Source organism: Columba livia, chromosome 11 (genome assembly GCF_036013475.1).
Source record: "Columba livia isolate bColLiv1 breed racing homer chromosome 11, bColLiv1.pat.W.v2, whole genome shotgun sequence".
Lineage (NCBI taxonomy): Eukaryota > Metazoa > Chordata > Aves > Columbiformes > Columbidae > Columba > Columba livia.
The window spans coordinates 21,318,308-21,329,984 of record NC_088612.1 but is presented as its reverse complement, the minus strand read 5'-3'; the positions used below and the strand labels follow the sequence as shown (position 1 = coordinate 21,329,984).

General features: G+C 56.5%; 1 protein-coding gene across 10 annotated transcripts in view; it reads left to right on the top strand.

Annotated features, from left to right (window-relative positions):
* The first annotated feature begins 1,081 nt into the window (after window positions 1-1,081).
* The window catches only part of LOC102096633 (mucosa-associated lymphoid tissue lymphoma translocation protein 1-like), a 30,029-nt gene continuing 19,433 nt past the window's right edge, over window positions 1,082-11,677 (top strand). For 9 of the 10 annotated variants that reach the window (XR_010475508.1, XR_010475511.1, XR_010475509.1 and 6 more), the window contains exons 1-6: window positions 1,323-2,071; window positions 3,690-3,843; window positions 4,453-4,631; window positions 6,006-6,102; window positions 7,530-7,556; window positions 8,237-8,440. Coding sequence is in view for 6 of the 10 variants with exons in the window: in XM_065077202.1 (XP_064933274.1) it covers window positions 1,478-2,071; window positions 3,690-3,843; window positions 4,453-4,631; window positions 6,006-6,102; window positions 7,530-7,556; window positions 8,237-8,440 (1,255 nt within the window). In the remaining 4 variants the exon portion in view is untranslated. Of the gene's footprint in view, window positions 1,131-1,322; window positions 2,072-2,254; window positions 2,374-3,689; window positions 3,844-4,452; window positions 4,632-6,005; window positions 6,103-7,529; window positions 7,557-8,236; window positions 8,441-11,677 lie in introns of those variants that run through there. The other variant, XM_065077205.1, reaches the window with a different exon arrangement.

The window sequence follows — 11,677 nt, the reverse complement described above, 5'->3', positions numbered from 1 at the left end:
AGGAGCCGTCTGTGGGTACACAGCAACCTCCAGCTCTTAGAAGAGATGCTGCATCAGCCAGAAGTGTCATCTTTAGCCCCGGGAAGTGCTGGGGTTAATTTAATGATCATTTTTATTAGCTACTTACACTGCCTTTATAATAACTCCGCATCACAGGCGTGACACGGAGCTACTGGCACATATTCAGCTGGAACCGTCACTTGCAAGCCATTAATATGTTTATTTTAAACCTGCAAGGGTATATTTCCGAGTGCTTGGCTGGACCCTCTAGAAATGAAGAAAAAGGAGGGTCTGTGTGACCTCGGAGATGGGAGATGAACACAAAGAAAGGTCCTACAAGTCTGTGATAAGCATCACCTTCCCTGTGCCCAGGAAAGGACAGGACCAGTGGGTGGGAGCAGGGGTTGCCCTGGTCTTGCTTTTCCTTGGTCAACCCCCATCGGCACTGTTGTGAAAACCTCTGCGCAGCCCCGAGGGGAGCGAGATAGGAGCAGAGGAGCAAGGGTGTCTCTTGTAGCTCCTTCTCCGGAGGTTCCGTGGTCCCCTCGTGCTGAAGTCCTGGTCCCCGTCCCTCCTGTTGGCTTGGGAAGAAGCCAGTCTGGGAGAATGTGTCTGCCCTGCGTCTGGGACCCGGTCGGGGTGGCCCCTGAGTTCCTGAGCCCAGACCTGCTGCCTGGTCACTGCAGGGTAAAATTCTTTAGGAACAACGACCAGCCTCCCCCCGTTCATGCTCCCTCCTCTCCACCCGCCATTTCACACACCTCAAGCTCCTTCCCGCGTGCTGACTCCTGAAAAATTTTAGTTTCTTGCATCTGATCTTACTTGCTAGAACTTTTTAAACGAAAGTCACGGCCCAGCAGCGCCGAGTCCTGACGCTCGCTGCCGCGTCGCTTCCCCACGGGACAGGTCTGTCACAGCCACCCCAGCTCTGCCCTGGCCCAGAGGGGCTTGTGCAACCTCCGGCTGGCCCAGCGCCACTTCCCCCGGGGCCTCGTGACGCCAGCCCCGCCGGCCCGGCGGGGATTTCTCGGAGGAAGCAGCACCGTGGGGTTTCCCCCCGCGCCGCGGAGCAAAGCCGGCACAGCTGGGGCTCCACCATGAGCCTTGGGGCTGCGGCCCCCGGGAGAGAGGTGAGGGCGCCGTGGGGACGGGGGCAGGGGCCAGAGTGGGGACAGGGGCAGAGACACCGGTGGGGAGGGGGTGAGGACACCTGTGGGGAAGGGGCAAGGACACATTTGGGGATGGGCTAAGGATACCTGTAGGGAGAGGGACGGCCATGGGGATGGGGTGAGGACACCTGTAGGGATGTGGGTGAACACAGTTGTGGGGACGGGGCTGAGGTCACCTGTGGGGAAGGGGCAAGGACACACCTGAGAATGGGGTGAGGACACCCATGGGGATGTGAGCGTGGACACCAGTAGGGAAGGGGGAAGGACACACTTGGGGATGGGGTGAGGACACGAATGTGGAAGGGGCAATGACACCTGTAGGGAGAGGGAGGGGGACAGCGCGGGGAGGAGGTCAGGACACCCGTGAGCAGGGACGGCACGGGCAGCCGCGGTGCCCGGGCGAGAGGCTGTCCCGGGCCGTGCCGGGCTGTGCTGTACCAGGCTGTACCGGGCCGTGCCGGGCTGTCCCGGGCCGTGCCGGGCTGTGCTGTCCCGGGCTGTACCGAGCCGTGCACGGCTGTCCCGGGCCGAGGGGCAGCCCCGGCGTCCCCCAGCGCCGCCCCGCGGGTTTGTCGGCGGCAGCGGGGCGGGCAGCGCGGGGCCGGCGGCGGGTGAGAGCCGGGGGAGCCCAGCGAGGCCCCGGCCCTGCTAGCCGGAGCCCGGAACCCGGCCTACCCCGCCCCGCCGGCCGGCCTTCCCCGCCCCCGAGGCCGCCATGCCCGCCCGCCGCCGCGCCGGGTGAGCGGCCCCGCCGGCCGGCCCCGAGCCGCCCCCGAGCTCCCGGCGCCGCTTTCCCGCCCGCCGCAGGTGCTGCTGCCGCTGCCCCGGGAGAGGAGCCGCCGCGGGCCCCGCCGGCGGCCGCTGGGGCCGGGGAGGAGCCGCCGGAGAAGCGATGCAGGAAGGTGAGCGCTGTGGGGAGCTCGGCCCGGGCGATCCCCCAGGGACCACCCGAACAGCCCCGGGCATCCCCGGGCACCCCTGTTGTTCCACATCCCCCTCCTCCCACACGGGTCCCCTCTTGCAGCGCGGCGGGAGGGAGCGAACCCCCGGGGTGATTCCCACCGCCGTGCCCCGTTTCTCCGCAGCCATCGTGATCACTGAGCAGCCCGTGTCCGTGTCGGTCCCCGTGGGACACTCGTTCAGCCTGCGGTGCAGAGCCCAGGGCCGCACGGCGCTGCAGTACCAGTGGTTCTGTCAGCAGCAGGTAACGGCGGGAGCGCAGGATGGGGCAAGTGTAGGGTCTGACATCTGGGCAGGAGCAACCCCAGGTTCCAGTATAAGTTGGGGAATGACCTATTAGAGAGCAGTGTAGGGGAAAGGGACCTGGGGTTCCTGGGGACAGCAGGGTGACCATGAGCCAGCACTGGGCCCTTGTGGCCAGGAAGCCAATGGTACCTGGGGTGGGTTAGAAGGGGGTGGTCAGTAGGTCAGAGAGGTTCTCCTGCCCCTCTGCTCTGCCCTGGGGAGACCACACCTGGAATGTTGTGTCCAGTTGTGGCCCCTCAGTTCCAGCAGGACAGGGAACTGCTGGAGAGAGTCCAGCGCAGCCACCAAGATGCTGAAGGGAGTGGAGCATCTCCCGTGTGAGGAAAGGCTGAGGGAGCTGGGGCTCTGGAGCTGGACAAGAGGAGACTGAGGGGGGACTCATTCCTGGGGATCAATATGGAAAGGGGGAGTGTCAGGAGGATGGAGCCAGGCTCTTCTGGTGACAACCAGTGACAGGACAAGGGGCAATGGGTGCAAACTGGAACACAGGAGGTTCCACTGAAATCTGAGAAGAAACTTGTTTGGGGTGAGGGTGGCAGAGCCTGGCCCAGGCTGCCCAGGGGGTTGTGGAGTCTCCTTCTGTGCAGACATTCCAACCCGCCTGGACACCTTCCTGTGTAACCTCATCTGGGTGTTCCTGCTCCATGGGGGGATTGCACTGCATGAGCTTTCCAGGGCCCTTCCAGCCCCTCACATTCTGGGATTCTGCGGTCCCTGCCTGCAGTGATGGGTCAGCAGGACGAGAGGAAATGGCCTCGAGTTGCATCAGGGGAGGTTCAGATTGGATATTAGAAAACATTTCTTCATGGGAAGGGTTGTAAATTGTTGGAACAGGCTGCCTAGGGCAGTGGTGGAGTTGCCATCCCTGAAGGGATTGAACAGATGTATAGACAAGGTTCTCAGGGACATGGGCTAGTGCCAGAGTTAGGTTATAGCTGTACTTGATCTTGAGGGGCTTTTCCAACCTAAATGATTCTGTGATTCTATGGAGCTGGCCCCATGTGGGCAGACCCGGTGGGAACCAGGATGCGAGAAGGAGAGGTGGGATAGGATGTGTGTGCATGCCAAGGGCTTCTGCAGATGCTGGGAAGGGACATGCGATGGAAAAGCCCCTTCTCCTCCATCCTTATGGCTTGAGGAAGGGAGGAACCCGGGGTTTTCCACTTTTCCTGCTCTTACAGGGGGCCTGCTGGTGCTTTCTACTACCAGCAACGAGGGGGGACTCACTGCCCACTGCTTGTGTTTTCCCTTTAGTCTCACTGCCGCCAGATTCCTGGTGCCACCGATCCAGACTTGCCCATCACTGCACAGCAGACCCAGCTCTACACCTGCAGAGTCAACGACCTCCACAGAAATGCCGTCTTCTCCGACTGGGTGAAGGTGGAGGTCCATCAGTGCGTTGCCAGAGGTACAAGCGTGTCTTATAGCTTCTCTGTTTTATGCTTTGTGTAGACATTGTATTCCCTTGCAGTGGTGATTGTTGGTGGTTCCCAGGGCTGTGTCCCCTTCCAGCTCAAAAATCATAGTACAGAAGAGTTGTTCCAGCAACGTGAGCCTGTAGGTCTAAGCCAGACCTCTGTGTCCATCCTCTGGGTGGTTCAGGTCCTTGTCACGGTCTCAATAGCCCTGTCTGTATGTACCCGCTGACCACGCACCGTGGGTTTCCCAGAGTTATGCCGGCTGTTTGCCCATTTGCTTTGGGCAGAAGGACTGGAAGAGGCAATCTGGCTATTTGGAAGCCAAGCAAAAATAGCTGCGGGTGTGGTTGACCTCAGCGTGTTGACTGCGCCCTTGGCAGGAAAGGGCGAGCTGGGAAGCCGTAGGCAGGGTTTGGTGTGTCGTTAGCTGTCGTGGGTGTTGCTTTCAAGGATTCCCTGCCTCCAGAGCAGAAAGGCGCAGCGGTGACATCCCCTGGGACGGCATCTCTTGGTGCAGATGGAAGAAGCTTGCTTTTCTGGCAATGTATTGTTTTCTGTCCTTGTGGAGGGAGGACCTATTCTGTGTTGCTGCTTTGCAGGGCTGCCCACTCAGCGCTGGCGAGGAGAGCCGCTTGTCGTCCTCAACCCCACGGAGCAGCGGGTGGAGGTGGGGAAGCCGCTCCAGCTGCAGTGCGCGGCCATGGGTGTCCCCGCGCCCGCCTACCAGTGGTACCGGAATGGGAACCCGCTGGAGCACCAGAGGAAAAAAAAACTCTGGGTAACGTTGCCTTGGGATAGTTCGGAAACTCTGGCTGCCGAGGTGGGTGGTGGGAGGAGCTCCTTGCTGGGGCCGCAGGAGCCTTGGAGAGGCTGCTCAAAATTGTGTCGTTGGCATCCTGGATGTGACAGGTGGCAATCCTTAAGCCCGGCTCATATCTGCGTGTCTCTCCTCGCCCGTCCTCCCTTTTTCTCCAGAAGCAGCCGCATGCTCAGTTCTCTTTCCCCGCTGTGTTGCGGGGTTGTGAGAAATCACTCCACGTATCACCCCCGCTGCTTTGAGAGATGACTGAAGGACTTGGGGTGAAGAGGGAATACATTTTATGTCCTTCTTTCAGAGCTGCGGATGTTTCTCTAAGAAATAACCAATTCATAGATGCTTTGGGGCGTCTACAGGCCCTTTCTCTAAGAAGTAACTGATTCATAGACGCTCAGGGCATTTCAAGGGCTCTCAGCACGTCTCTTTTTGCAGCAGTGGCACAAGAACAGCTATTGTAAGTCTGCGCAGGGGACTGCGGAGTGCTGGAGCTGCGGGGGTGCTGTCTGCAGGAGAGCTAGGAGGAAAAGTGGTTAGTCCTGGCAGAGAAGAGTCAGGGAGACAGCAAAAGGTCTGGGATTCTTTCGGGTCACTGGCTGGATGGAAATCAGCATCTGTCTTCTTGGTGCAAGAAAGGCAGTTTTCCTTCGGGGGCATCACATGAAGGGGAACAAAGATGGGAGATCCAGTCTTGGTAGTGGGAGATGATATTATAGGGGACACTGAAAGTGCAGGCTGGGGATCAGGAAGATGTTCTTCATTTGGAGGTGGGTGGTGATGCTCTGGAGCCAGAAGGGCAGCGAGATCTCTGTCCTTGGAGGTTTTCAGTCCTCGACTGGACAAAGCGTGAGCCTGGGCTGGGGAACCACACAGGTCCTGTCAGCCTGTTCTGCTTCATCCTTGTCCCCTGTCAAGAGAGATGGGTAGGACTTGAAAATTTGCCAGAAAAGAGCAATGGGCATGATCAGAAATCTAGGAAATGTCACCTAAGAGGAAAAACGTGGAACCTTCTGATGATAGCCACGCACTGTCCTCTCAGTGTGACGCCTGGGGCAGAGTATGGCTATGACACACAGTCCGGGGGAAGAAGAAGGCAGCGGATTCTTGCACTCCAGAGCGGGGGTCAGCAGCAAACCTTAGCATGTGGCCTTACTGAGCTTCTTAGAAAGACAGAAGTCCTAGGAAATCTTTTAGCTTTGCGAGGCAAAGAATGAGGTCTCAGCGAACAGCAAGATAAAGGGCTTTTTATTCCAGGAACACAGGTGCCTTTGGCAGATACCGGCAGGGGGCCGCAAACTTTCACCGTAAATAATGCGATTTCACTTTTGGTCTGTCTAGATCGCCCACGCAAAGGTCAGCGACTCCGGCACGTACCTGTGCTGTGCCTCCAACCGCCACGGCGAGCACTGGACCCACGCCGTGGATGTTCACATAGGTGAGCAGAACCAACCCGTGGCTGCTTTGCTGCAGGTGACCTTCGAGCCTGAGAAGCGGTTAGAGGGCAGACAGGAATGGAGTGCTCTCACCTGGAAACTCCGGGCTGCATCTTTTTTGCTTTGCTGAGTTGTCGGTTCAGTGGTTCCCCGGCCAAATCGCAGCGGAGTCCTTTGCTAAAGTGCATGTACAGCCGTGCTGAGATGAAGCGATGCGCTCGGACACAGGGAGCTGGAAAGGACGGTGTTTATTTGGGAGGGTTCAGGCTGCTCAGGCTGGCAGCCCAGGCCTGATGCAGCGTGAGCTGACGGATCCCAGGGAGAATTTGGGTCCCCGGAGCCTCAGGGACGCTGCGCCTGGGTGAGACAGGAATAGCACAGCCTGGCTTTGCTGGCTCTTTACTCCACCTAGAGATTTTTCTATGCCATAAGCTTCTCGTCTCACCTTTTAGGCTGGCTTTAACATTGCTTCAGAAGGCAAATTGATCCTGGATCAGAGAGAACCCCCTGTGCCTCCTCACAGATGGCAAAACAGCATCCGGGGGGACAGGCAGCAAGAAAGGGACACAGGATTAGGTTGGGTTCAAAACGTTATGTCTGGGTAGCTTTAAGGTGCAACAGGCAGCTCCGTCAGAGGCAGAAAAGGATGAATGGGCTTGTTGTGATGCCTTTCCAGACATCCCTGGAGCATTAGCAACTCTGGTTACGGTGCTAAAGGTCTTTCAGATCTGTGAAATTTATGCAATTAAAAATATACCTTTAATTTTAGAGCCCTTAGGGCTTTAGGGTTTTCTCCTGAGCTGGATTTTTTAAAAATTATTTTTAATTTATATAGGGAAAGCTGGAGCTGTTAGGGTAATGACAATTCTAAGAGGCTGAGAGCGCTAGGGCAGGGGAGCTGGCGGAGCTCGTGAGAGTGAGTCACGTTTGGGGTGGTTTTTCTGAGCTGGAGTGCTGAAGGGCAGGGAAAGGCAATGCAGGCTGGTGAAAGGCTCAGGGAATATTATCACAACCAAAAGCAAACAGTCAGCCTCCTCTGCGCTGACTGCTCATAGGGAGAAGCTCTCTGTTCTGGAGCTTATTTTGGTCTTGTTTCCTTTGCTTTTGCTGCAGTGGGGAGCAGGGAACTCGGGAAGTGCAGATGGGTATGGTCTGCGTGCTGGGCCTCCTGCCCCTGGCCTGCTCCTTCACCAGCTTTGCTTCCCAGCTGCTCAGGATTTCAGAAATCAAGCAGGATTTTATAAATCCTCCCCAAATCACCAGAACAGCATCTTTACGGTTAGCGATCAGTGCTGCTCATGCGGATGCTCCGTGGTGTTTGCTCCAGCTTTGTGTTGCCGGAGAATGTCGGAGCAGGTTTCAGACCTGAGATGGGAGCTGGTACCGGGGCGCTGCGCACGGGCTTATCATTTCCCTCTCTCATTTCCAGGTACGTGTCACCCGGAGAAGTTTTTTGGTGAGTGCTGTCATTTTTTCTTCCTGAGTGATTATTCTCTTAATTAAAAGCCAGACCGCAGGGTGGATGGGAGGACTGGGAGTGTTTTTTTTGCGGAGACTGCTTCAAGCCTTTATTTCCACACTGTCATGGTCTCTGTGCTTTTGGGATCCGAGCTGCAAGGCACAGGATGAGTCCCATCACCTGCCAAGCCCTCAGCAGATGGAATAAGGTTATTCCTAATGAGCAACCGAGTCTTGACCTCCACACCTGCCAAATGAGCTTAAAAGTTCCTGTGACACCTTTTCCCTTCCTTGAAATACCTCCATGGCACAGGGCCGAGCTCCTTGCTCCCACCACTCCCGAGTGCAATAAATCTGTTTTTCCTGTGGTGGAAAGTGGGGATGAAATGAAGGCACAGCAGGTGCCCAATAACCTCAGTAGTGCAGATCCTCTTGAATTTTGGTTGCCTAGTGAAAACTCTTCAAGTCTTTCTTTCACAATGTTGGTTTGTGTATTTTGACAAGGCATTCAGAAAGCTGCAGGCTTCCTGGAGAGCGCTCCAGGTTTGCAGCAGCGCAGGGTCTACCCTTCCTGCCAGGATGGGAGAACAGATTTCCTGTGTCCTCCCTCAGCTGCAGGAGGTGAGACCTTGTGCCCTGCTGAGTATTTACAGCTTTATCACTTGGTGTTTCTGGCAGCTACAGGCAAAGTAGCGCTTTTAGTGGGCAACAACGGCTACCAGCATCACCCCAACCTGCTGGCTCCCCTCAGGGATGTGTTTGAGCTGAGACTCCTTCTGGAGCAGCTGGGCTTCCAGGTGGTCTCCCTTCTGGACCTGAACAAGGCTGAGATGGCGGCAGCGGTCAGTCGGTTCCTGCAGCTTCTGGGGAAGGGAGTCTACGGTAAGGCCGGCCTTTTGATTTTTCCTTACAGAATCCCAGAATGTGAGGGGCTGGAAGGGCCCTGGAAAGCTCATCCAGTGCAATCCCCCCATGGAGCAGGAACACCCAGATGAGGTTACACAGGAAGGTGTCCAGGCGGGTTGGAATGTCTGCACAGAAGGAGACTCCACAACCCCCCTGGGCAGCCTGGGCCAGGCTCTGCCACCCTCACCCCAAACAAGTTTCTTCTCAGATTTCAGTGGAACCTCCTGTGTTCCAGTTTGCACCTGTTGCCCCTTGTCCTGTCACTGGTTGTCACCAGAAGAGCCTGGCTCCATCCTCCTGACACTCCCCCTTTCCATATTGATCCCCAGGAATGAGTCCCCCCTCAGTGTCCTCTTGTCCAGCTCCAGAGCCCCAGCTCCCTCAGCCTTTCCTCACACGGGAGATGCTCCACTCCCTTCAGCATCTTGGTGGCTGCGCTGGACTCTCTCCAGCAGTTCCCTGTCCTGCTGGAACTGAGGGGCCACAGCTGGACACAATATTCCAGGTGTGGTCTCCCCAGGGCAGAGCAGAGGGGCAGGAGAACCTCTCTGACCTACTGACCACCCCCTTCTAACCCACCCCAGGTACCATTGGCTTCCTGGCCACAAGGGCCCAGTGCTGGCTCATGGTCATCCTGCTGTCCCCAGCACCCCCAGGTCCCTTTCCCCTACACTGCTCTCCAACAGCTCATTCCCCAACTTACACTGGAACCTGGGGTTGTTCCTGCCCAGATTCAAGACTCTACACTTGCCCTTGTTATATTTCGTTATATTTTTCCCTGCCCAACTCTCCAGCCTGTCCAGGTCTTGCTGGATGGCAAATTGAGGAGATGTTCTCATCAGTTGTCCCCACTGCACTCCTTGCTGAAGAGAGGAGCTCCTTTTGACCCAGGTCTGCTATAGCCGGCCACAATTTCCTTGTTTCTCTTTCCTGATGGTCTAATTTGAGCCCTTGACAGCCTTTTTGCAGAAGCACATTCCCAGCTGCAGATGGCTTAGAGGTTTGACTTTGAGCTTATCGCATGCCGAGTGTTCCTCAAACACCAAACCGGCAGATCTTGTGGATCTTTACGCAGGTGTTCAGATCTGGGGCTGAAAGTAGCTTCTTTGTGGTTTCTGAGGTTCTCGGGATACCCTGAAAACACCTGGGAGATGTTTTTTTTGATTCCAAACCTTAGCGTGCGGTTTATCTTCACCCATCTGCGTGTCACACCAGGGCACTCAGTCAAAGCCAGCGCAGTTCCAGCTCGGCGCGAGGTTTGAGGTTGTGCAATGGATAAGGACGCAGCCACACGCTGCAGGGCCGCCTCGTTCCGGGAAGCCCTGACTCACCGGGGAGGCTGAGCCGCTGGGGCAGGACGGGACGCAGTTGTCACCGGTCCGGTTGGGCGCGTCGCCTGATGACAGCATATTCCTGTGACTTCATTTGCAGCTTCCCTTTGTGGCTGCTCTCTGAAATCCTCTGGCGTCTTGGGCTTTACCTGCTGTCCTTGCCCAGAGCCATCCCTTGGGGGCTTCTCTGCTTTTCTCAGGGCACTGCCGTTCCTGCCCTCCATCCATAGCATGTGAAGACAAAATGGCATTTTGTCCAGAGCATTTCCCTTGTTTTCATGAGCACTGAAGAGAAAAAAGATCTGGAAACAGCAAACCTTTCATGCTGTCGTGCCTTAGTTAAACTTTGAGTGCTCTTCTGCATTCGTGGCCGCTGATCCTTCCTGGCCAAATTGATTTTGTGCACCGGCAGGGAAAACGTGAACAGCTGAGTTACTGAACCTTGATAAAACCTCAAGTGCTTGCTGGGCACAGCCTGCTCCGGATGGTGCTTTTCTTTACAGCTCTCTAAGCCGGGCGGTCGCTGTTATTTGGAGGCAGCGAACCATCGCGGGCTGGTGGAGTTGGGGGCTCTTGCCATAATCGGTGACATCCAGACATAATGGTGGGGCCCGGGGTCAGCCTGCCCCAGGGTTTCTCCATCCCACACGTGCTGCTGCCTCTTGCTGCCATGCATCTTCCAGCATTTCTTCAGCTGTTTTCCTGACATAAAAGAACCAGGTGAAGTCTATGTAATTGAAATTAACTTGTCTTGCTAATAAAAACGCACATTTAGAATCACAGAATCATGTGAGGGGTTGGAAGGGCCCTGGAAAGCTCACCCAGTGCAATCCCCCCATGGAGCAGGAACACCCAGATGAGGTTACACAGGAAGGTGTCCAGGCGGGTTGGAATGTCTGCACAGAAGGAGACTCCACAACCTCCCTGGGCAGCCTGGGCCAGGCTCTGCCACCCTCACCCCAAACAAGTTTCTTCTCAGATTTCAGTGGAACCTCCTGTGTTCCAGTTTGCACCCATTGCCCCTTGTCCTGTCACTGGTTGTCACCAGAAGAGCCTGGCTCCATCCTCCTGACACTCCCCCTTTCCATCTTGATCCCCAGGAATGAGTCCCCCCTCAGTGTCCTCTTGTCCAGCTCCAGAGCCCCAGCTCCCTCAGCCTTTCCTCACACGGGAGATGCTCCACTCCCTTCAGCATCTTGGTGGCTGCGCTGGACTCTCTCCAGCAGTTCCCTGTCCTGCTGGAACTGAGGGGCCACAGCTGGACACAATATTCCAGGTGTGGTCTCCCCAGGGCAGAGCAGAGGGGCAGGAGAACCTCTCTGACCTACTGACCACCCCCTTCTAACCCACCCCAGGTACCATTGGCTTCCTGGCCACAAGGGCCCAGTGCTGGCTCATGGTCATCCAAGCTCAAGAGCCCCAGCTCCCTCAGCCTTTCAAGAAGCTAACAACTTCTCCTAAACCCTATGTGTCAATTTTTCAAGGCTCTATGATAAACACCTAGAGCCAACTGAGAGGTTTAGGATTCGCAGAGCCCGTGTGCATGGGCAGAGAGTGGTGAGACAGCAGCCGCAGGAAAACCCTGGGCAGCCTATGAAAACTGGATCACAGAGGTTTTTCTTGCTGAAGGAACTTGGAGGTGCCACCCCCCGTGTACCAGCCACCGTGGCTGAAGTCAGGAGAGCTTTGTGTCCGTGTCCGGAGTGACGCAGGGAGCTGGGAGCAGAGACTGGTGCAGGACTGTCATCGGGCTGGACCGGGAGATCGGTGTGACACAGACACAGCTGTCAAGTGTGACTCCAGCAGCAGAGGTGCTGCTGAGATTCGTGCATCTCTCTGCTGGTGCAGATCGGAAGGGAGGACGCAGCCGGTTGGGTTGGTG